This window comes from Lampris incognitus, chromosome 17 (assembly GCF_029633865.1).
Source record: "Lampris incognitus isolate fLamInc1 chromosome 17, fLamInc1.hap2, whole genome shotgun sequence".
NCBI classification, from domain to species: Eukaryota; Metazoa; Chordata; class Actinopteri; order Lampriformes; family Lampridae; genus Lampris; species Lampris incognitus.
In genome coordinates, this window is record NC_079227.1 from 24,803,023 (window position 1) to 24,826,379 (window position 23,357).

The 23,357-nt window shown below is 46.1% G+C and overlaps 1 protein-coding gene across 1 annotated transcript; it reads right to left on the reverse strand.

Moving 5' to 3' along the window:
• Positions 1 to 947: 947 nt before the first annotated feature.
• LOC130127972 (cerebellar degeneration-related protein 2-like) lies at positions 948 to 8,879 on the reverse strand. Its single transcript, XM_056297681.1, has 6 exons — positions 8,660 to 8,879; positions 8,052 to 8,164; positions 5,854 to 6,002; positions 5,104 to 5,274; positions 2,230 to 2,443; positions 948 to 1,729 (listed from the first exon to the last, which is right to left on the reverse strand). Exons 1-6 carry the CDS (start codon positions 8,739 to 8,741, stop codon positions 1,085 to 1,087), a joined length of 1,374 nt encoding a protein of 457 aa, XP_056153656.1. The 5' UTR covers positions 8,742 to 8,879; the 3' UTR covers positions 948 to 1,084.
• Positions 8,880 to 23,357: the final 14,478 nt, after the last annotated feature.

Here is a 23,357-nt window from a genome sequence, read left to right on the forward strand (position 1 = left end):
TAGATAATTAATACATCACATTATTAAAACAAAAGCACTGATAATCCCTGTGCAATTTCTAAAGTGCATCTTAATGACATTTTACAGTAAAATCTACAAACTGTGTACATTATCAAGCACAACGGGGCTACACATACAATAGGCAACGAGAAACTAGGCTACGCATCAAGGAGAGAACTGGCTTGGAAAAGCCTCTATGAGACATTCAAGTTACCTGCTGATACACTGACAGGCTGCTTTGAGGGTTACAACATACCAAAGCATCAAGTGCACAGAGAAATTGTATTTTGGTAAACAAGGATTTCCTTCGCACTACATTCAGTCAGCCAACTAAAGTGACTGTACTCTAATCAAGCAACCTTTTTAGCAAGACATTGCAACCACAGAAAACTTTTTACTTGAGCACCATAGAAATCGCCAGGTTTTGGTTCGGATGATGCAATTCAAACTGTGTGTATGTATGTATATATATATATATATATATAGTGGAGTCTAGCTGCACCTGAAGATAGAGGTAATTCATGCATTAGTTTGCCATATAGGTGCAGGCAAAACAACCACCAGGTAGTGTCTGCTACTTTTCTCTTCTGGTTGCAAAGAATGGTGCATTAAGTTTACATGGGGAAGCAAGGACATCGAGTTAAAAAAGAAAGAAAAAGACATAGCTTATCAATTGCCGATGTGTTATTTAAAAGTGCTATGCTACGGAAAGTTTTTTTTTTCCTTTAGGAGCTTGTCTGCTGTGGCTCCAGTAGGGCTGTGTGAGGGAGGTAGAGTGATTGTACAGTCAACAGCATTAGGCACTGGTGTTTCTGTGCAAAATGTGTCATATTCCACATTTCAGCTGGTGGTGTTAGCCTTCCTATAATTCCCCACGTCACTCAAAACTATAAAGCCCTTTGGATGGTATTAACCAGTCATGAACTAACAACGCAGAGTGGGCTCCAGGACACTTAACTAAGATTCTTTCCTTGTCGTGGGGTTGAGTTCAAAATACCGAGTTTAGCACTCGTTTCAGCTCAGGATCTCGGCTCACTTTAGATGAAAAACATCCCACAGAAAGTTTTTTTTTTAACTTTAGTAACTAATGCAAAAGAGGAGTGACTTCAACAGCCGGGGGATTCACCCTGTTCTGACTCAGGTCCTCTACGGTTTTGCGAATGCAGGTGAAGATTTCCTTGAACAACTCCTTGTACTCTGGCTGGTGAAAGTCATCCCCGATGTCCACCGCGTCCGTCCCCGTGGCTTGGCTTTGGAAGACTGGCATGAAGCGGGCCGGCAGGAGTGCCGAGGTGGTCTGGACGGCCTTGTGGCTCTGCGCCTCCCCGTCCTTACCTTGCTCCCCCAGTTGGTGGCGGCGCAAAAGCTCATCATATTTCACCTGCAAGGCACTGTACTGGGCGTCGACCTCATTGAGCAGGGATATGCCGCGGTACTTCACCACCTCGGAGCGGCGCACACAGGAGCGCTCGTGGTCCAGGATCCTGTCGAGAGTGTCAGGATCCCATTTCGCCTCAAGTGGCTTCTTGCTGCCGTGGTGCTTCATGGCCCGTGGGCTTTTCACCCCCGTCACCTCTCCCTCGCTTTCTTCCTCCTCCTCGGGGCTGAGAAGAACACAGTTGGCCGCTTGCGTGCGAGTGATGGCCGGCTTCCTGGATTTAGCCGAGGACTCTGCTCTCCAGAGCTGACGCAGCTCCTCAGCCTCACACTCAAGCTCAGTTAATCTAGCCTGAAAATAATAAGAAAAAAGAGGTATGTAGAAAACTGACCAAAGGTGTTGCGTAAGAACTGACACACAGACTGAACTTTGAGTCTTACACTGGTGTGTTGTTTCATAGGGACCAACAATGACTTGGCCAAGCTCCAGGCTGATAAGTCAATGATGACTGCAATGACAGTGAAATATGGCAAAATGTGCCTGTGCTGCCACCACTGACAGGACTTTTATGTTATATACTACAAGTTAACACATGGACTTGAATTTGTCCTTGCCTGACTTTTGGACTATAATGTACTTTGCAACTGGATTGGATATGGTGCTTTTGCACCACCATGCATACTTTTATGTCATGTGTTCTGCTCATTTTTTTCTAAAAGTTTAATAGCAAATACAGTTTTAAACTTGAGATCAAAAGCCACAGATCTGTCGTCTCACTTGAATCACTGAGTCACTTTGTCTGCATCTGTGCACAGACAAACACGTCAGTGAGAAAAGTTTGTACAACCTACCCGACAACCCTCCATCACTCCTAGTTGCTGCTCCAAGGCTGAATTTTCGCCAGCTAGCAGGTTGGCCTCTCGCTCTGCTTCCTCCCTCCAAGCACGCTCATTGGCAAGCTTGGTCTGTAGGGAGCGGAGGGATCGCCGTAGTGACGCCTGCTGCTCCTCATGCCACGAGAGGTCAGAGGGCACAGACAGCTCATCAGGATCATGATCAGAGTACCTGTGTAGGGTCAGAGGCAAACAGGAATGAGACACGGAGAGTCATGTCACTGCCTTTGATATCGCAGCATCAACTAAACAGGATTTGCAATGACAAACATTTTCTACCTAACAATAACCTCACAAGGCAATCAAGAATTAAATTTTTTCCAGAGTATTTCAGAGTTATCTTTAGCACTGTAGATTTTGCACTACTATTTCTTGAGACAGTATTCAGTGGAGAGGGAAAGTAGACACAAAAGAGTGAGAGCAAGAGAGAGAGAAAGAGAAACACAAACGATGTAACAGAGGTCAAAAGGCTGGTTTGGGCGTCCGAGTGGTGTGGTGGTCTATTCCGTTGCCTACCAACACAGGGATCGCTGGTTCGAATCCCCATGTTACCTCCTGCTTGGTTGGGCATCCCTACAGACACAGTTGGCCATGTCTGCAGGTGGGAAGCCATATGTGGGTATGTGTCCTGTCACTGCACTAACGCCTCCTCTGGTCAATTGGGGCGCCTGTTCAGGGGGGAGGGGGAAATAGCGTGATCCTCCCATGTGCTACGTCCCCCTGGCAAAACTCCTATCTGTCAGGTAAAAAGAAGCAGCTAGCGACTCCACATGTATCGGAGCAGGCATGTGGTAGTCTGTAACCCTCCCTGGCTCAGCAGAGGGGTGGAGCAGTGACTGGGACAGCTCGGAAGAGTGGGGTAATTGGCTAGGTAAAATTGGGGAGAAAAAGGAGGGAAAAAATCCCGGTTCAAACTCTTGACACTGCCAATCCGGTGTAGACCTTAACCAACTGAGCTGCTAGGATGCTATCTATGATCAGTAGCAAGTTTTTTTTTTTTTTTATTTCCCCCCATTTTCATCACAATTGTATCCGGCCAATTACCCTACTGTTCTCAACTGTCCCAGTCACTGCTCCACCCCATCTGCTGATCCGGGGAGGGCTGCAGACTATAACATGCCTCCTCCGATACACGTGGAGGAGTCGCCAGCCGCTTCTTTTCACCTTACAGTGAGGAGTTTCACCAGGGGAACGTAGCACGTGGGAGGATAACACTATCCCCCCCCCCCCCCCCGGACAGGCGCTCTGACCAACCAGAGGAGGCGCTAGTGCAGCGACCAGGACACATACCCACAGACATGGCCAATTGTGTCTGTAGGGATGCCCGATCAAGCCGGAGGTAACACGGGGATTCAAACCGGTGATCCCCATGTTGGTAGGCAACGGAATATACCGCTATCCGGACGCCCAGCAAATTCTTAATTGAGTGTGTGTCTAAAGGCCATTAGAGAAATAAATAAGATTACCATAACTGACAAGGGACAACACTGAAAACACACTTGATAATAACAAGAACACAGTTGAAAGATTAGTTCATAAAAAACCCAAAACAAAGCTAGGCTAATGATAGCACTATCATGTTATGTAAAACACTACTGTACTAAGAATCAAGATGATATCAATGAGGAGCTTAGCATTTAGGTGAAGGATCAATATTGACTGAAGTGGGGGTGATAGCGAGACATGCTCTGGACTATGACCTCGGCGTTGGAGCTATATACTGTAACAGGTTACTCAGCCATTTTTTAATCAGTGTGACTTCCATGATTTGACCCTGGATAGTGTGAGTAGCAGCCCTGGTTGGATTACACAGAGAGAGACTAAGACAACAACACAAAAAACAACCCTCCATCAGTTCAGACGGTCCAGGCTGGAAGAACACATGATGATACGAGAGTAGAACTGCTTTCAGGTGGACTTGTTCAAATGCCAGGACGTAGGGTTAGTGCGTATAGAGTAGAACTAATGCCAGTAGGATTTGGCACAGGACTTCATTCTTGAAGCTAAGACTTACACAGGGCCTCTCGTTCAGGAACAGTGCCAAAATTTGTAATCCCATGGAGAGGGAATGTGTCATAGGCCCAAATGTTGTCCAAATGCTGAGCGAAGTTTGTGTCCACTTCAGGTACACTTGCAGGCCAGGGATTCAATGCTGCCAGGACCTTTCCTTCTGCTTCTCCCTACTCTATACTCCTATTAGTTTCCCTACCACCTAAAATACAGGAAAAATGCTTTGCTGAGTCAAATGCATTATCTCCTTTCAGAAGGAGATGGACTGATGAAGCCCATTTATTTGGTGACATGCTTAACTGTGCACTACTCAAGAATAACAGAGTTGAATCAGTTCATCTGGACCCAACATTTATTGGGAGAAACGTTTCATCACTCACCTAAATTACCTCTTCAGTCTCAACTGACTGCAGGTATCCCCACCCTTATAAACAATACAGTGGCATAACAACTGAAACCAATGATTAGTTTCATATGCAAATTACCCTGACCATTAACTAGAGTTACAATGACCAGTTGCAATCACAGCATTGTAAAATGGTGACAGATGTACTCTTAGCCCCCCTCCGGTTCAGGGATGGTCGTTCCCTCTTCACATGCATCTGTGCCGTTTATAAGAGTGGGGATACCTGTAATCAGTTGAGACTTAAGGAGTCACTTAGATGAGTGATGAAACGATTCTCCCAGTAAATGTGTCCAGATGAACTGATTCAACTTTCTGTGATTTCATCACCCGGATTATTGAGCATGCATCAAGACAATACCCTAGAACGTTTTTGCCTTTCCATTTAGCCCAACAAGCTTTTATTAGCGTGAACTAACCCGCGTGCATTTTGCAACTCTTTTAGGCAGGACACGCTTTGGGTGCCGTGGGGTCGCCACATCTCTTTGTCAGGTTTGCTTTGGGGTTTAGGAGGGCTGGTCTTCAGTTCCTCTATCTCATGCTGCAGCTCCTCAACCTGGGTCTGCAGCCCCTCCACAGTTTCTGTAAGCCTACACAAGGAGAGAGCAACAAGAATGATACAGCAGGGACATATTAAGTCCAGAAATATTTTAAAAGTTTTGCTCTCATTGCAAAATGTTGCAACGATCTATTGAACACCGCGCCTGCTCCTTATATTAGAAAAAGGCAGAGGAAATCTGAATGGACGTGTGCATATGTTGCTGCCCATCAACACTTCATCGCACCTCCCTTTACTTGATGTGCCTTGTGTGCAGTAAGCTTCTCCTTCTGAGTGCCTTTTGTCAGCCGTTTTTGCTATGGCCATTTACAGCCAACTTCACAAAAGGCATTACTCCTTGTGTTTTTGTTTCCAGTCTGTCTTTATTGTGTGGCTAGCTAAAGCACCTCAAGCTGAAAATGAAAGCTTTGGGAGAAACGTGTCCCTTTTCCACATTAGAATGATAAGTGGGAAATTGTTATGATTCCTGAATAGTTTTTTTTTCTCCCCACAACACCAAAAATGTTGCACTCTGGTGCCTTCCAGTGCCATGCCCCCCAAACAAACAGGGTTCACAAACCCTTATTTTCATCATGGTTTATGAAATCCACAACCCGGTGTCCTGCCTTACCCCTCGATCTTCTGCTGGGCAGCCTTGTTGTCCAGGTGCAGCTTGTGGTTGTTCTGCTCCAGCTCTCTGGCAGACATGTCCAACTGCTCATACACCTTGGCATGCTGGTCATTCACCTGTCGCAGGAGGTCCACCTGCTTGGTCAGGTACTGGGAGGAGATGTGAAGAGAGGTGAGTGTGGATGGGGATGAAGAAAGGCCAGTATCAGCAGATGTGAGACAATCACATAATGGGGCAGTTCATAGGTATCCAGCAGCATAAGCAAAGTCAATGCGTCATCACCTTCAGTGAAAGATGCATTGCATTGAAACCATCCTACTACTAAACTCTTTGTCACTACCTGCTTGCCTGTCTGACCTCTTGATACTTTTTTTTCTTCCTGCTTTAAAACACTATAGGAAGTGTGAATTAAGGAAATATAGAGGCAATTTATGGTCAGATTGCTCCCCATTAAGACTTTGTCTCCCAACAGCTTCACTTTCTCATATCAACAGAGCAACCTTGGAGGGAGACACACACGCATACAAAACAGTGTTAATCGATATTACATAATAGCCTAAATGTGCACCCCTCCTTTCTTCCTCCTTAAGGACAGTTAATCTTATCAGTAGTATTGGAGGACTTTGAACCTTTGGTCATCTAATTTGCCAGCTCAACAGAGAGCAAAACACTAACCAGACCTTCCATGAGGACAATAGTTCAATGTCAAACTAAGGAATGCATTGGAAAGTCTACTATTTTCTGTTTAAATATTACCTCTGTACTGTAACCTCAGTGTGGTAGTTTGTTTTTGTTTTGTTTTTTTGTGCCTAGTGTGCTTCCAGAAGTCTTGTGTCTATGTGCAATGAGGTTAAGTTTGCACATTGTTTCCAGACAAGCAGCAGTTCAACCCTGACATGCACGTATATGCATGTAGAACATTAAGATAAGAATAAGAGAACAGCCAAGAGACACCACACACACCAATCCAATGCCTGATCCTGTGGCAAACTTGCCTTCATATGCCAGTATTCTTTAAAGTACATAATTGGATTGAATTCTCCATGTCCACACTCCTTGACTGGAGTCCCTCTTTTTAAAAGGAGCCATCACACCAGAAACAGCCCCAAGAGACCCTTTCACTTGCTCAGGAGGTACGTTTGGATAGAAAGAGCACATGCCTTCGATATATTCCTCCCGACTTTTGATAGCAAGTTACAAGTAATCACAACATCATACACATCCATGCATGGTAGGGAAAACGGCAGTGAAGGCCCAAGAAACTGACTCTGAAGTCACAGGATGGACTTAACCGTCTTCGTTGGCTGTTGATTTCATGGCATCTCTCCTTTGTTTTACACTACAGCATGGAGAGTGACAGAAAACGTGGGGAGGGAGATTGTGATTGACAGGAAACAAAAGTCATGCGCTGAGGACTCAAACCTGTGATGTCACAAGTCCACATGGGCCTCAGTCTGCTGATCCCCCCCGGGAGATTAAATTTGTCTGTCAGGACTGTTTCCATGGTGTGTGTGTGTGGTGGGGGCGGGTTGGGGGCTTAAAGCCAGACACGCTGGGCCGACTCTACTGGGGGTAAACTGAAATGAGATCCTTCCTAGACACGAGAGGCTCCTGCTGACCACACAATCAACCATTAACCACTACAGGCACAATGTGGGAACTGCAAAACCTAAATTATCTTCAGTTCTCAACAGCGTTCGTTAAAAATAAAACCTCGCAATTCGTGTTTTGATCAAAGGCGTGTTGGAAAACCTGCCTGTGTCACTCCCTTACTAGTTCTCTACACGCGATGAAAGGGAGGAACTAGCATTTAGCAGGTTTTACATTGTTTGGGTGAAGATAAGAACTCTTTAATGTGCCTTAATTCAAGTTGATTGCCTGGTGTGTGACTTAAACTGATATGGTTCAACAACCATAGCAGGAAGTCAGTAGCATTTTTCTTTTAAATCCCAAGCGTGTGTTTTCGTTGATCCTTCGAAAGAAAGAGGCAAACACTGTACCGTTGTTTCTTTTGAAAGTGGGGACAAGGAGCTTCCAAAGCCCAGCAAATCAATTATAACTTGACCAATACACCAGTGTGGATGGATTTTGATAGGTACATCACGGGTAGCTGGGTTATGCCAGCAGCCGGACAGGTGGCTGCAGGACAGGTAGTCTGCAAGTCAAGGCAGATGATAGACCATTACTGAGACGTGTACCTCAATCTCCAGCAGCTGTTCTTGGTTGGTGGAGTACATCTTCTGCAGCCCCTGCTCCAGTTCCCTGTTGCGTTCCAGGAGGGTCTTGCCCAGTTCAGCTGCCAGGTGTAGGTCTGCAGGGGGGCAAAAGAGAGCCCATCAATGTCAAGACAAATCCATAAGTATTTAAGAGCCCCTGCCTCAGGGGTGATGGTTTATTCATAGAGGACAGCATGGGAAGGGCACCAGTAATTGTAGAGGAGCTACCTGCTGGGACTGCTTCGTTAGGTTTTGTTAATTCAATAAAAAGATACACCATGCAAGGCAGCTATCCCCAACTTCATTAGCAGACAGAGAAGCATTTCGGTTTTTTATGTTCACAAAAACCCAGGCTATTGCCTGATACTTGCAATAGAGAGAAACCACGGCGGCACCAATCCATCACATTTGAGCTCCTCAATTTGCCGCAGTCGGTGCGGGTGTCCTGCACGACACCTGCCCTTCTAGCAATCCGTCCACACTTAAAACTAACCCCTTTCTAAACAATAGAGAATAGGCGACCTCGTTATCATTAAGTTGATGAACCCCCCCCCCCCCCCGCGTGCGCTGATCCGAGCGGGTTAATTTACCATGTTCAAGGTCCTTCTTGTCGTACCACATCTCCTCTTCCTTCATGTCGAATCCCTCCTCCAACATCGTGTCTGCCAGCATTTTTCAGTCGGCTAACGCGCTGCAACCCGAGCGACCTGGTCAGTTTATTTGGGCCTGTTTCCCTTTTCCCATCGGGGGGGGGTAAAACCAAATTTTCCCGTGGTGGTGGTGGCAGGTGCACGCGCCCGTCCGGCTGCTGCTCCCCGGCGTCTGACTGAACTAAAGCCAGAGCCACGGTGTCCTGTGACGTGTTGGCTCCTCCCCTGGCAACCGCGACGCACGAGAGAAGCCCCTCTTCCGCGGTGGCACGCGAAAGGGCTTGTTCCGCAACCACAACGCCCCTCCATTTCCATTAAATGGCTTATCTACTGCCAAAGTACAGTCATCATAAACCAGACCTAGAACCGCTAGGTGCTACGGAGTACCGAGAACATGCAGGTGTTCCTTCCACCCCATCTGGAGTTGTCCCAATCTGTAGCAACATGGAAAATAAATAAATTCACTGCCTACTTGTATGTGAAGCATGTGACAAATAAACGTTTGCATCTTGAACCTCTTGAATCACAAAAATCAACCTGAATTGCTTTGCTTTCGGCGTGGTTTACAATTTGACGGCTCTTATAGTTCTCTTTTTCTTGAACCATAAGCACAGCTAATTAAGTTGCAATGCCACCCCCCCCCCCATTTTAGTGGTTTGTTTCCCAACCCGTGGTCTATGATCTCCTTCGGTAAAGCTTTAATAATATGTATAATATATAAAATAAGATGCCAGAGGTCCTCACAGGGTTTGAGCTCAAGACCAAGTGACAAAATGACAAATAAACGGGGAGAAATGTTCGTCAGAAGGATGTTGAAATGGGAGGAGTGACCCCGTGTGTTAACTTTATGATAGATGTAAGCCGGGGCACTGTAGAAACAATGCTGTTACCCCAGATAACGACCTGACAGAGAACAAAATGTCAGTATTGACATATTATTTAGGACATCATTAAGATGCAAATTTGACAGAAGGCAAACATGAAATTTTATGTGATGTAAATATTCTTTGAGGCATCAAAAAATGATAAACCATGAGTATGGGTGAATAATCCTCTTAAATGACTATTTCAACACACATCATCCAGAGAAGGAAACTGTATGTTTGACAATTTGAGATCCATCTTCGCTAACATGTGCCCCTAGCTATAGGAGAAGCACAAGTCACCATCACCTCAGTGGTAGAGAAACATCAATGGGCTGAGGGGCGCCACATCCTCAGCCATCTTCTGTACACGCCATCGATTGTCCCTATAGGACTACAGCAGCTCCGTCTGGAGACCTCCGCCCCCGGAGCTGTTGCAGCTGGAGGCTCCTCGGTGAATTGGCCATACTAAATTTTCCGTGTGTGTGTGTGTGTGTGTGTGTGTGTGGGGGCTCTGTGTGATGGCCTGCCGCCCTGTCCAGGGTGTCTCCCGCCGCCCGCCTACCGCCCAATTACTGCTGGGATAGGCTCCAGCATCCCCGCGACCCTGAGAGCAGGATAAGCGGTTCAGATAATATATATAAAAATAAATAATCGCGGTGGCGCAGTGGTTACAGCTCAGTTGCCTCACAGCAAAGAAGGTACTGGGTTTGAGCCCCGGGGTAGTCCAACCTTGGTGGATCATCCCGGGTCGTCCTCTGTATGGAGTTTGCATGTTCTCCCCGTGTCTGCGTGGGTTTCCTCCGGAGGCTCGGTTTCCTCCCACAGTCCAAAGACATGTAGGTCAGGTGAAATGGCCGTACTAAACTGTCCCTTGGAATGAAAGGGTGCCTGTGTATGTGTGTCGGCCCTGTGATGGCCTGGCGGCCTGTCCAGGGTGTCTCCCCGCCTGCCAACCAATGACTGCTGGAATATGCTCCAAGCGGTTAAGATAATGGATGGATGGATATACAATACTACTACTACTTTCAGCTGCTCCCGTTAGGGGTCGCCACAGCGGATCATCTGTTTCCATTTCTTCCCGTCTTCTGCATCTTCCTCTGTCACACCAGCTACTTGCATGTCCTCTCTCACCACATCCATAAACCTCCTTTGGCCTGCCTCTTTTCCTCCTCCCTGGCAGCTCCATATTCAGCATCCTTCACCCAATATACACAGCATCTCCCCTCCACACGTCCAAGCCATTTCAAGCTTGCCTCTTGATTTGTCTCCAAACCATCCAACTTGAGCTGTCCCTCTAATATAATCCGTTCCTAATCCTGTCCTCCGTCATTTCCAATGAAAATCTTAGCATCTTCAACTCTGCCACCTCCAGCTACGTCTCCTATCTTTTCGACAGTGTCACTGTCTCCAAACCATATAACATAGCTGGTCTCACAACCATCTTGTCAACCTTCCCTTTAACTCTTGCTGCTACCCTTCTGTCACAAATCACTCCTAACACTCTTCTCTACCCAATCCACCCTGTCTGCACTCTGTTCTTCATCTTTGTTCTGCGCTCCACGTTACTTTGAACAGTTGACCCCAAGTATTTAAACTCGTATGCCTTCGTCACCTCCACTCCTTGCATCCTCACCATTCCACTGTCCACCCTCATTCATGCATAGGTATTCCGTCTTGCTCCTACGGACTTTCATTCCTCTTTTCTCCAGTGCATACCTCCACCTCTCCAGGCTCTCCTCAACCTGCACCCTAATCTCGCTACAGATCACAATGTCCTCCGTACTCACCCCTCTCTGTACCTTTGAGTTGTCCCATATTTTAGTTTAGTTTTTCGTTGGAGGTGTTAGTTTCGACTTCGTTAGTGCTCCATCCAGTGGTCATGAGTCGTTTTTGGACAGGGAAGATAGATGGTTTGAAAGAGGGGTGAAGGAAGCCATCTATGCGAAACTGGAAAAACCATCCCTCAGCAGAGGAAGAGGTCTGCGACACCACCTATCTCCCACTTACAATGCCGTCCTTTCATCTCTACCCAGGAGACTCAAAAGCTTAGCCTCCAAGAACAACAGTCGGTCACTAACGGCTCCAACGACTCATGACCATTGAATGGACCACTAACAAAGTCGAAACTAACACCCCCAACGACTGCCGCTGCTTAAAATCGGAACACAAAAGAGCCATTGACATCAATAGCTAGGATAACGACTCCAAAGAGGATAAATATCTGAGTTTCATCACCAGCCAGTCAGACTAGCTTGGTCTAGTCAGAAAGGCACGAACTGAGGAAGCCTCTTGGATGAGAGGCGAAACATCTTCACAGATATATAACCAAGTCCAGTTGCACTTGATTCAATTCCTTTGGATAACCATGACCTGGATGAATGAGAACATTCACAGACATAAAAGACCCATTATTTTTAACTGTGACAAAATATTATATTTTGCTCTTTGCTTTTCTAATTAAAAAAAAAAAGAAGCTGACATTTGCTCTCCATGTTCCAGCCATTTCAACCTGGATCTTATAAAGCCCCCTCAGCCCTCTCTATACAAGTCATCTGCAACTCTGCAAGCCTAAGGATGAGTTTATCATTCACTTCCTCTGGTGGCAAATTAGTGAGGGAAGCAATTTCAGAAACCACCTTCTCCTCCATGGCGTGTCAGCCTTTGGCATAATCACTTCCATACCGCCTTAAATATTTACCACTTTCATATTTTAGGAGCTTCCAATTACAACCAACCAATCCCTCAGCTTATGCTTTCTTCCAATAAAAGGTAATGATCCGTTCCTATTCCATTTTAACAATAGCACGATTTAACAGATTTATTCATTTTCCAGAATGAGCACTTCTTATAATAACCAGACAAGTCTGACATTAATGTAGATGGCTTTGTGGTCTGTAAGTGGAGTTGCCATCACCTTCACTGTACTCAAGTCCTTAGGCAAGTTTTTAGAAACAAGCCAGTAATCCAAGTGATATTCTAGACTAGAGCCACCCCTGTTGCTCCAAGTATAAACTCTGTCAGTTTTAAATTCCTCTCTCCATACATCTACAATATCAGCTCTATCCATGAACAGCTTTAAAGAGGAATTTTGATTAGAACTTTGACATGGGGGCCACCTGTCAACAGCTTCGTCTAAAACAACATTAAAGTCTATTAGCAAGTAAGCACCTGGATAGCCACAGTTTAAGCTTGCATTCTAGGTCCATTAGTAGGACATCATTACTGGACTTTGAATTGTACCCATCGATATTTGTTATGATAGGGGTAGTACTGAAGCAGCTTAAGACTTCGCAGATGAAATTACTCTCTGGGTCACACTCACAGACCAAAATAGCACCATCCTAATTATTTTTCAAAGATGAGACCCCTGCAGATCTTTCTGTTCCAAAAGATAACCATATATCGTTGCCCTATTGTCATGTCCAAAAAGTGGCATCTCTAGGAAGAGAATGGGACTCCTGAAAAAAATACAAAAACCAGCGTTGAAACGTTTTGTAAACAAAAATAAGGCATTACCTTTGACATGATCTCTTAAGCCCCTGGCATTCAGAGATAGAACAAGAAATAAAAACACAAAGAGTCGGCTTGTGTTCGTCACATGAACGCGTCTCTGGGTGTGTCAGAAAAAGCAGTGGTTCGGCCTTGATTTGCCGCGAGGCGTCTCCTTCGAGACTGCCGGCCGGAGAGATGCGGTTGGCGAACGCGTGCAGTACGAGGGCGGGTGTCTGAACTAAAATAGGGATCGATTGGCCACTAAATTGGGAGGAAAAATCAGAAATATAAATGATTTAAAAAAAAAAAACCTCAACTCAGTCACACTCTCGGATCTACTGATGGTGCAGCTGTCATCTCCCGAGCTCAGGGAGTATGACCCTACCAGTGCTGTTGATCTGTGGCACCAGATGGAGCAGGAGGCCAGACTTCATGGACGGTGCAAAGAGAGTGGCTGCTGTAGAGTGAGAAGTAGTCTGGGACTCGGGACGGGCATGTGGAGCACTCGAGTCGTTACAATACTGCAAATAAAACATGAAATCATACTTGTAACATTTTATCATTTAACCATTGACTAATTTTACATAAAAATATTTTTTGCTTCAAATCTGCATTTTTAAAAGCTCTTATTCAACACAATACCTTATTCTCTCATCGATATGTACTGAAAACGTTTGTATGGCACAAAGAAGGCTACTAATTATTTTGGCCGGTAAAAAAAAAGAAGCTTGGCCTGTAGATTTTTTTCCTCTACCAGTCCCCTTGGCTGGTAAGCCAAAAAGTGAATTTCGGACTCTGGCTGCAGTGGTCTCTTTCGTCCCTTTCGTGGATCTTTTTCGGTCACGAGAGAACGGTGTTGTCCTCGTTAAGGTTTCTGAACCTTGTGTGAACTAAAAGGTAAAATGTAAGTAGCCTATAAACAGTTATTTCTCCTATTATTTGTAAAGGTTTGGTGCGACAGCTTGGAAAAGGACATCCGTTCAAGCCGCCATCTTGGAAGCCCCCCGGTGTGACGTTATGAAGCAGGTGTTTATCGTGTTACGCAGCAACGAGTTCTCGGCACATGATTGGCTTGTCTGAGCGCAGAACTGTCTGGGGACGGAGGTCTCCAGACGGAGCTGCTGCAGCTGGAGGCTTCTCATAGGATCAGAAGTTGCTGGTGTGCTCTGCAGGCATCCATTGACCGAGAATATCGTACTTTGTCCCAAGTTTTCCGACAGGTTGATGTCTGATGGCCCCGAGCTTTCTGGCACTGGAACATCCTCAGGTCTAAGGAACAGAAGGGTGCAACTGTTGGCCCCCGGTAAAGTCACTGCTATATTTATCAAAGTCTGCTCCCTGCTTGAAGAAGCCAGCAGTTCAGTGTCGCCCAGTACAGTCTGGCATTTAAACCTCGTTATGATTATTATCTTTATAGTTCTGACTGCAGCATGTGCTGTGTGTTTGAGGTTATGTCGTTAAGTCTCATGTATTCATTACTTATCCGTTATTTCTTTTTTTCCTTGGGAGCTGGTCTATAACACATTTTGCTTTCTTCAGCAACACAGGCTTCATGTAGGTCAAGGAACGGCTAAAAGCACTCAGCTGTTTGCGTTTACTGAAGCTGGAGGCTACCGTTTGAATTCTATATGTGTTTATCAATAAAACATTACTGGGCAGTGAAGGATAGCAAGCTAGAAATTTATCTGACTTTTGATGACCTGGAAGTACTCAGATGCTCAGGGTCTCTGAAAATGGCAAGTCTGTCACGTCAAGATTTCCATTAGCTGCTTTATTCAAGGAGTATTGAATGGCTTTTGATACTGCTCAGTTATGTGTTTTGGCCCAAAAGCACAAATATACACTGAACCAAAATATAAACGCAACACGTCTGTTTTTGCTCCCGTTTTTCATGAGTTGAAATCAAAGCTCTAAGACTTTTTCCATGTACACAAAAGGCCTATTTCTCTCACATTTTGTTCAAATCTGTGTTAGTGAGCACTTCTCCTTTGTCGAAATAATCCATCTGACAGGTGTGGCATACCAAGATGCTGATTAGACAGCATGGTTATTGTACAGGTGTACCTTAGGCTGGTCACAATAAAAGCCCCCTCTAAAATGTGCAGTTTTATCACACAGCACAATGCCACAGATGTCGCAAGTTTTGAGGGAGCGTGCAATTGGCATGCCGACTGCAGGAATGTCCACCAGAGCTGTTGCCCGTGAATTGAATGTTCATTTCTCTACCATAAGCAGTCTCCAAAGCAGTTTCCGAGAATTTGGCAGTACATCCAACCGGCCTCTCAACCGCAGACCACGTGTAACCACGCCAGCCCAGGACCTCCACATCCGGCATCTTCACCTGCAAGATTGTCTGAGACCAGCCACCCGGACAGCTGATGCAACAATTGGTTTGCATAACCGAAGAATTTCCGCACAAACTGTCAGAAACCGTCTCAGGGAAGCTCGTCTGCATGCTCGTCGTCTTCACCGGGGTCTTGACCTGACTGCAGTTTGTTATCATAACCGACTTGAGTGGGCAAATGCTCACCTTCCATGGCGTCTGGCACTTTGGAGAAGTGTTCTCTTCACGGATGAATCCTGGTTTTCACTGTACCGGGCAGATGGCAGACAGCGTGTATGGGGTGAGCGGTTTGCTGATGTCAGCGTTGTGAATAGAGTGGCCCATGATGGCGGTGGGGTTAGGGTATGGGCAGGCATATGCTACGGACAACGAATACGGGTGCATTTTAAATGAGCAGAGATACCGCGACGAGATCCTGAGGCCAACTGTTGTGCCATTCATCCACCATCATCACCTCATGTTGCAGTATGTTCATGCATGGGCCCATGTTGCAAGCATCTGTACACAATTTCTGGAAGCTGAAAACATACCAGTTCTTGCATGGCCTGCATACTCACCGGACATGGCACCCGTTGAGCATGTTTGGGATGCTCTGGATCGGTGTATACGACAGCGTGCTCCAGTTCCTGCCGATATCCAGCAACTTCGCACAGCCATTGAAGAGGAGTGGACCAACATTCCCCAGGCCACAATCAACAACCTGATTAACTCTGGACGAAGGAGATGTGAGGCAAATGGTGGTCACACCAGATACTGACTGGTTTTCTGACACCCTCGCCACATATCTGTGAAACCCATAGTTCAGTGCCTAATAAATGTCCCTTTTCAAGATAAAACTGCACATTTTAGAGCGGCCTTTTATTGTGACCAGCCTAAAGCACACCTGTGCAATAATCATGCTGGCTAATTAGCATCTTGATATGCCACACCTGTCAGGTGGATGGATTATCTCGGCAAAGGAGAAGTGCTCACTTACACAGATTTAAACAAATTTGTGAACAAAATTTGAGAGAAATTGGCCTTTTGTGTACATAGAAAAAGTCTTAGATCTTTGATTTCAGATCGTGAAAAATTGGAGCAAAAACAAAAAGTGTTGCGTTTATATTTTTGTTAAGTGTAGAACAGACTTTCCTATTCAAATCAATTGGCCTGAACCCGATTGGGATACGCGGCTTGGATAATGGCTGGATTTATCCGTCAAAATATTTCAGAATCATGTTTTTGGCCATGTAGGTTTGCACTACATGGAATTTGACTGCGGTTTCGTGGCACTACAACGCAACTTTCATTCATTCATCTTCAGCCGCTTCTCCGGGGTCGCGGTGGAAGCAAGCTAATGTAACGGGGGCAGTCCTATGCTGTTCTCTGCTGGTCAGCCTGCTGCACGCCCGTCACTTCCATCATCAGCTCTGCGTTGTGTTCTATTTTCGGTGGGGTCCCAGGTGTTATGGGGGGCCCTCAGTCTCTCATCATCATCATCATCATCATAATCAAGGAAGGAGGGGGGACACACAGGACTCTATTTGGCTCACCTTGCCATTTATTTTGGTTTCAAACCCTTCGACAACCGTCCAGTCCTCCAGCGGGAGCGGTGTTTCTTACGGACGTGGGGGTCGAAGTTCAACCACTGCCCGGACTCCACTCGTGTGCGTTAGAAGTAGAAACCGTCCACGGGACTCCGATGTAAGAAAGGATAAACAAGTATTTTATCCCACAGCTTGCAGTATCTTCTTACAGGGATACTCAAGGTTACGTTCTCCTCAACCCGCAAAACTGTCCCACGGTAAGAAACACGCGTGGCTCGGCTCGATTGCTGCTTGAGACTCCTCCCCCAAAACAAAAATGGCCTCTCCCGCGTTCCGCCTTCCGTGTACCCATAAGACCTCTCTCTTAAAACGACAGTACACGTATATGACGGTCGTTGTAAAACACATAAAAGTAAATAATGACATAAAATAAAATGTAGTAAACACAAATAACAGCACACAGACAGGATTTGGTGATATTTCATACTCAAACAAAATAAAATAAAAACATTAATTTTAACCTGGTTACACTAAGTAGGGCACTCCAGACGTGTCCCCTGAGGTGCAGTCAATGTACAGCACAGTATATACAAAATGGTTGGCTTTATCGACGGTGGAAAGAAACTCTTTTATATCTGGTTGTTTTGGGATACAGTGCTCTGTAGCGCCGACCAGAGGGGAGGAGTTGGAACAGGTTGTGACCAAGGTGTGATGGGTCTGAAGTGATGTTTCCCGAGTCTGGAGGCGTATATGTCCTGGATGCAGGGCAGGTTGGCACCAATGACTTTCTCTGCAGACCAAACTGTCCGTTGTAGTCTGTCCCTGTCCTGGTTGGTGGTCGATCCAAACCATACAGTGATGGGTGTGCAGAGGAAAGACTGAATTATCGCAGTGTAGAGCTAAATCAGCGTTTTAGGGTGTCCGGGTAGCGTAGCGGTCTATTCCGTTGCCTACCAACATGGGGATCCCGGTTCGAATTCCCGTGTTGCCTCCGGCTTGGTCGGGCGTCTCTACAGACACGATTGGCCGTGTCGCAAAAAAAAAAAACAATAAAAAACTGAATCAGCATTTCCCGAGGCAGGTTGAATTTCTTGAGCTGGTGGAGAAAGTACATCCTCTGCTGGGCCTTTTTGGTGCATGTCTACGTTGGATGCCCACCTTTGGTCCTATGAGATTGTGGAACCTAGAAATCTGTAGGTTTTCACTGTAGACACCGTGCTGTTGAGTATGGCGAAGGGGGGGCAGTGTTGGGGGGGGGCTCCTCCTATATAAAGTCCACTGTCATCTCCACTGTCTTGAGTGTTGTCAGCTCCAGGTTGTTATGACCGCACCAGAGGGCCAGCTGATCAAACCCCCGTCTATATGCAGACTCGTCACCATCCCGGATAAGGCCAATGATGGTTGTGTCGTCCGCAAACTTCAGGAATTTAACAGACGGGTCCCCTGAGGTGCCGTCATTCGTGTAGAGGGGAGCGCACACATTCCTGGAGGGCACCAGGGCCGATTGTCCGGGTACTGGATGTGATTTTCCCCAGGGTCACCAGCTGCCTCCTGTCTGTCAGGAGGTTTTTAATCAATTCAAACCTTTCCACCGACTTGACTGATTCTTCCGGTCTGGCGTCACGACATGAAACGGCGGTTTCTCGGTTGAAAAAGTGATTATCCAATGAGCGCCGCGGGAGGTGGGGTGGTTAACGATTAGTCAATCAGCGCCACGGGCGGGACTAACGCTGTTGTATCGCCTGACATCGTAGTTTGTTTTTACTTCACTCCGCTCTACTCTCCTTTTTTTTCTTTTCTTTCTTTTTTTTAAGCTCTTTTCTCCCCAATTGCACTTGGCCAACTTTCCGAGCTGTCCCGGTCGCTGGCCCCTCTGCCGATTCGGGGAGGGCTGCAGACTACCACATGAATCCTCCGATACATGCGGAGTCGCGAGGAGTCGCCGCCCGACAGTGAGGAAACCAGGGGTACTAGTGCGTGGGAGGATCACGCTATTCCCCCCAGTTCCCCCTCCATCCGAACAGGCATCCCGAACGATCAGAGGAGGCGCTGGTGCAGCGACCAGAACACATACCCACATCCGGCTTCCCACCCGCAGACACGGCCAATTGTGTCTTTAGGGGCGTCCAACCGGCGGTCCCCGTGTTGGTAGGCAAACGGAACAGACCGCCGCGCCACCCAGACGCCCCACTCACCTCTACTCTTAAAACCCCTGCAAAACCAGTATGTCGGCAATAGCTACGCATCAGTGTCGACATAAAACGACGTTAGATTCGGGCGGATATGTTGGTCTCTAGTGATTGGTTCGGGAAAACAGAGTCGCCCTCCCCCACGGAAATCAGTTAGAGTGGAGGCAATGCCAAACTGCAGATGGAAGTGTAACCAGTTGACTAATCCATCTGATATGAGGCCAGGGGCGGATCTACAGGGTGGCAAGGGGTGGCAGCTGCCACCTCTGGGACACAGTCTTGCCACCCCATTTATAAATCAGATAATATGTGTTTAAAGTATATTTTATGTACATGCATGGTGAAGGTCAATGAGACCCGCACCAAACTCATCTCAAACAGAAGTCGCCGATTTAGAATCCCCCTCCCCCTCACAGGCGCGGATCTACAGGGTGGCAAGGGGTGGCAGCTGCCACCTCTGGGACACAGTCTTGCCACCCCTTTGCCACTCCAGGAAAAAATCTCTAGATCCACCACTGTATGAGGCAAACTAATTACACCAATATCTTGATAAATTAGTGCATTTACTCTTTACTGTTTTTCAACCTTTTTAGAGCTGCACATTGCCTCAAAACATGCCACGTTTAAGTGACACACTTAAAACTAATAGATTGAAATGTGTGCATCGAAGATGTTAATTTCACGAGAAATCAGATTATCTATTGGTGCTGAGCCTGACCAAGGCCTCGTGCTCTACTCAGTGCTGAGATACTATATTAACTGAGTATAATTTCTCAGTCCGTTCGCCTTTTACTTTGCATTACCAAGAATGATTACAAGGATACCTGGAAACCTTTAGAAAGGTTGTCATCACAACAGAATATGAATACGTAATAGTACGCCAGGAGAGAAGCTGGAGGACAAGAGGAGTGACCAATGGTCACTACATCTATCTATCGAGGGATATGTCACTGTGATGCAATATTTCAGGTACAGGGCGAGGACTTTAAAATTTGCATTAACCGCGCTACAAACATGACATACTGTGTATGATCACAGGGTGGCAGTGTAATCTGATGCATTGTTGATGATTTAGTCTCCATCTCAGTCTCCACCTTTTGTTTCTGCCGGCTGTATGTATCCATGTGAAGTGGCTCATTAGCAACGGGACACACGTTTGGATTTGCTCATTTGAAGCCGCGTAATGGAGTTATATTCAAATAAACGTGTAAATATTACAGAGCTCTTACCCGGTCTAGAGTCCTTTATACTGATATACTGATATACAGCAGCTATACTGCTGAAATCAGTGTCTCTGCCAAACACACTTCTTTTTACTGCAGTGACCCCGAAAAGAAGAAGAAGGAAAAAACGTCCGTTCGCCAGCTGAATGGGCCGCAATCTGTAGGCATCAAACACCACATTGGCGACTGTGTCAGTACACGTTTCAATTTCAAGTCTACGAACACACACACACACACACACACACACACACACACACACACGCACACGCACACGTGCCCTCACGCACTCGCACGAGCGTTGGTAAGTGTTTACCCTCTTCTCACAGCAGAGGCGGGAACAGGAAGTGCTGTGGATGGATACTATCTCTGCGCACCATCCGCGCCAGCGGCGGGAAGCTCCTGATACACGATCTGCTGCTGTGAACCCGAAGTATGATGGGTACAGCATTAACAACCCCCCCCCCCCCCGCTCTCTCTCCCCAACTTGTTTTTTCTTGCCTTCCCTCCTCCCTTTTTTGGTACATTTAAATGTAAAAGTATCTCAGTTGATCGCTGAGCGAAGACAGCGGCGATGCGGCTGAATTCTTCTTTCCAGGCGTTTCTCTTCCATGATAAAACATAGGACACGTCTGAGAACCCCCCCCCCCACCGTACTGATGCTCATTGCCGTTGGTCTGATGGAAACTGTACGCTATCTGTTCCTTCAGTTTCCCCAAATTGAAATGAATTGCTTGTATTCCTGGAGAGAGGGAGGGAGAGAGAGAGTGTGTGTGAGTTTTTCTCATGAATTTCCCTTCACTTCCTTTCCTGTTTCTGATTGAGGGTATTTGTGCGCGCTTCCTCCATCAAACATCAGTCATCTTTCTTTAAATTTCCTGTGTCGGGTTTTCTTAGCATTGCTGGTCCAGGATATTTCAAAAACTATTACTTCCCTCATTTCCTCCATTTCTTTCCACAAAGGGGATTTAAGGGAATTTGAATAAAGTTTGTTTGTTTTATGTGATTTCTCCATCGACGTGGCGTTTCTGAACTTACTTCCATGCTTACTCATCTCTGTCTCTCTCAGGTTACTTATTATTTTAAGCTTTGCTTAAAGAGCCAAGCTGACTCAGAGCTGGTGTTTCTATAGAGAGGCCTTGGGGGAGTCGTCGTGCAGGTTGTGAAGAGGAATACACAATTCTCATACAATTCATATGTCCACACAACAGAGATCCACCCGGGTGCTACAACATTTCCCTATACTGGATCCTACTGGATCTGTGCCTTGCTCAATAGCACTTCAGGTAGGAGATTTGAAACAGTGTCTTTGTGGTCAAAAGCTCGCTTCATGGTTGCTGTCCACCCATCATGTGCTCTGTCTCTCTCCTTTTGTCCTCTCCTTCACAATTCTCCAGATTTCTCAGTTTGTCTTGATGTGAGAGTCTGGAAAGACGAGAGGCAGAGGAGGAGACCGACGTTTCAGCTGCACAGGGAAATTGGCTTTTCCACAGTGATAGGATATCTGCAATCTCTCAACTGCATCGTCCCCCTGCCTCTCCTTTCCTCGTCATACCCGCATGGTGGTCGATTCCCATGTTAGATTCCACATGGGGAGCATCAGAATCAAACCCCCCCCCCCATCTCCACCAAACCCCACACACCCATTTCTATCTCACCGACATTAATGATTAGAGGTGCATCAAGCTGGTATGATTTACAATCATATTTCCTCTACAATCATATTTCCTCTATGGCGGCGATGTCGTCTTCAAGTGGCACAGGCGTGGGTCCGCCACGATTAGTGAGGTGGAAGGAAGTCAGATACAGAAATGGAGGAAATTGAAACACACAAGCAGAGATAGTAAATGTGGAGGATGACTGCTACCCTGCTCACCAACCCATTCACATTTCCTCGCCCCGTGGTGAGGCAGTTTAGTGACGGTGTGCCTCTCACGAAAGCTGTGACATTATGGGCTGGCAGGAGACAGAAATGAGTCGTTAAATGGGAGATTTTGGAGCCTCTGTGATTCATTACCATACCAACGGTCTTCACTCGTGAGGATTGGTTCCTCTCTATGTGACGGTTTGATGGAAAGAAGGAGTGGGGCGGAGAGGAGATAATGGGGTTTGAAGTAGAGCCTCTGAACAGAAGTTACATAAATACACATACACGTGTGTGTGTGTGTGTGTGTGTGTGTGTGTGTATGTAAATGTAGGACAAACGCACACACTCACACATAGTATATCTATGCTAAAAGGCTACAAGATTTCAGTGTGTGTGTGTGTGTGTGTGTGTGTGTGTGTGTGTACGTTTACATGTGCCTGTGTGTGTGTCTGTATCTGTACATGTTAATCTTTAAATTCGTCTTTCTTTTCAGCACATACAGACTGCACAGAAAAAGGGAGACATAGACATCGGCCGAAGCAAGCCTTTTGTGCACGCACGTGTGTGAACATATTTGTCTTAGGGCCATTTCAAAGGCTTCTCCACTTCAGGCCTATTATGCTGCATTCTGTCAGCAGTGCTGAAAGTAATATCTCTACTCTCTGGGACTGTCCTTAAATGGTTCAAGTCATATCTTTATGACAAAAAGTACTTTGTTTCCATTGGAAACTGTGTGTCCGAGCAGATGGCCATGACTTGCATGGTTCCACAGGGGTCCATTTTAGGTCCTCTTTAGTTCAATCTGTATATGCTTCCTTTAGGCCAAATCCTACAAAACAATAAAGTATCCTGCCATAATTATGCAGATGGGATGCAAATTTATATATCACTGACACCAGGTGACTATGGACCTATTGAATCTCTGTGCTGCTGCATTGAACAAATCAATGACTGAATGCATCAAAAATTTTCTCCACCTAAATAGAAACAAGACCGAGATAATTGTCTTTGGAGCACAGAAAGAACGACAGAATGTCAGCTCTCGCCTTGAGTCCCTGTCTCTCATAACTAGGACTCAAGCAATAAATATTGGCATTATCCTGGTCTCAGATCTCAATTTTAATAGCCACATCA

Bases quoted from the DNA above. Each gene is read 5' to 3' on its own strand.
- LOC130127972 (XM_056297681.1), bottom strand. From the start codon at position 8,741: ATGCTGGCAGACACGATGTTGGAGGAGGGATTCGACATGAAGGAAGAG. The intron at 8,165-8,659 runs GTAAATTAACCC...GCCCCCCTGCAG, and splicing joins CAAGAAGGACCTTGAACATG to ACCTACACCTGGCAGCTGAA. The intron at 6,003-8,051 runs GTACACGTCTCA...ATCTCCTCCCAG, and splicing joins AACAGCTGCTGGAGATTGAG to TACCTGACCAAGCAGGTGGA.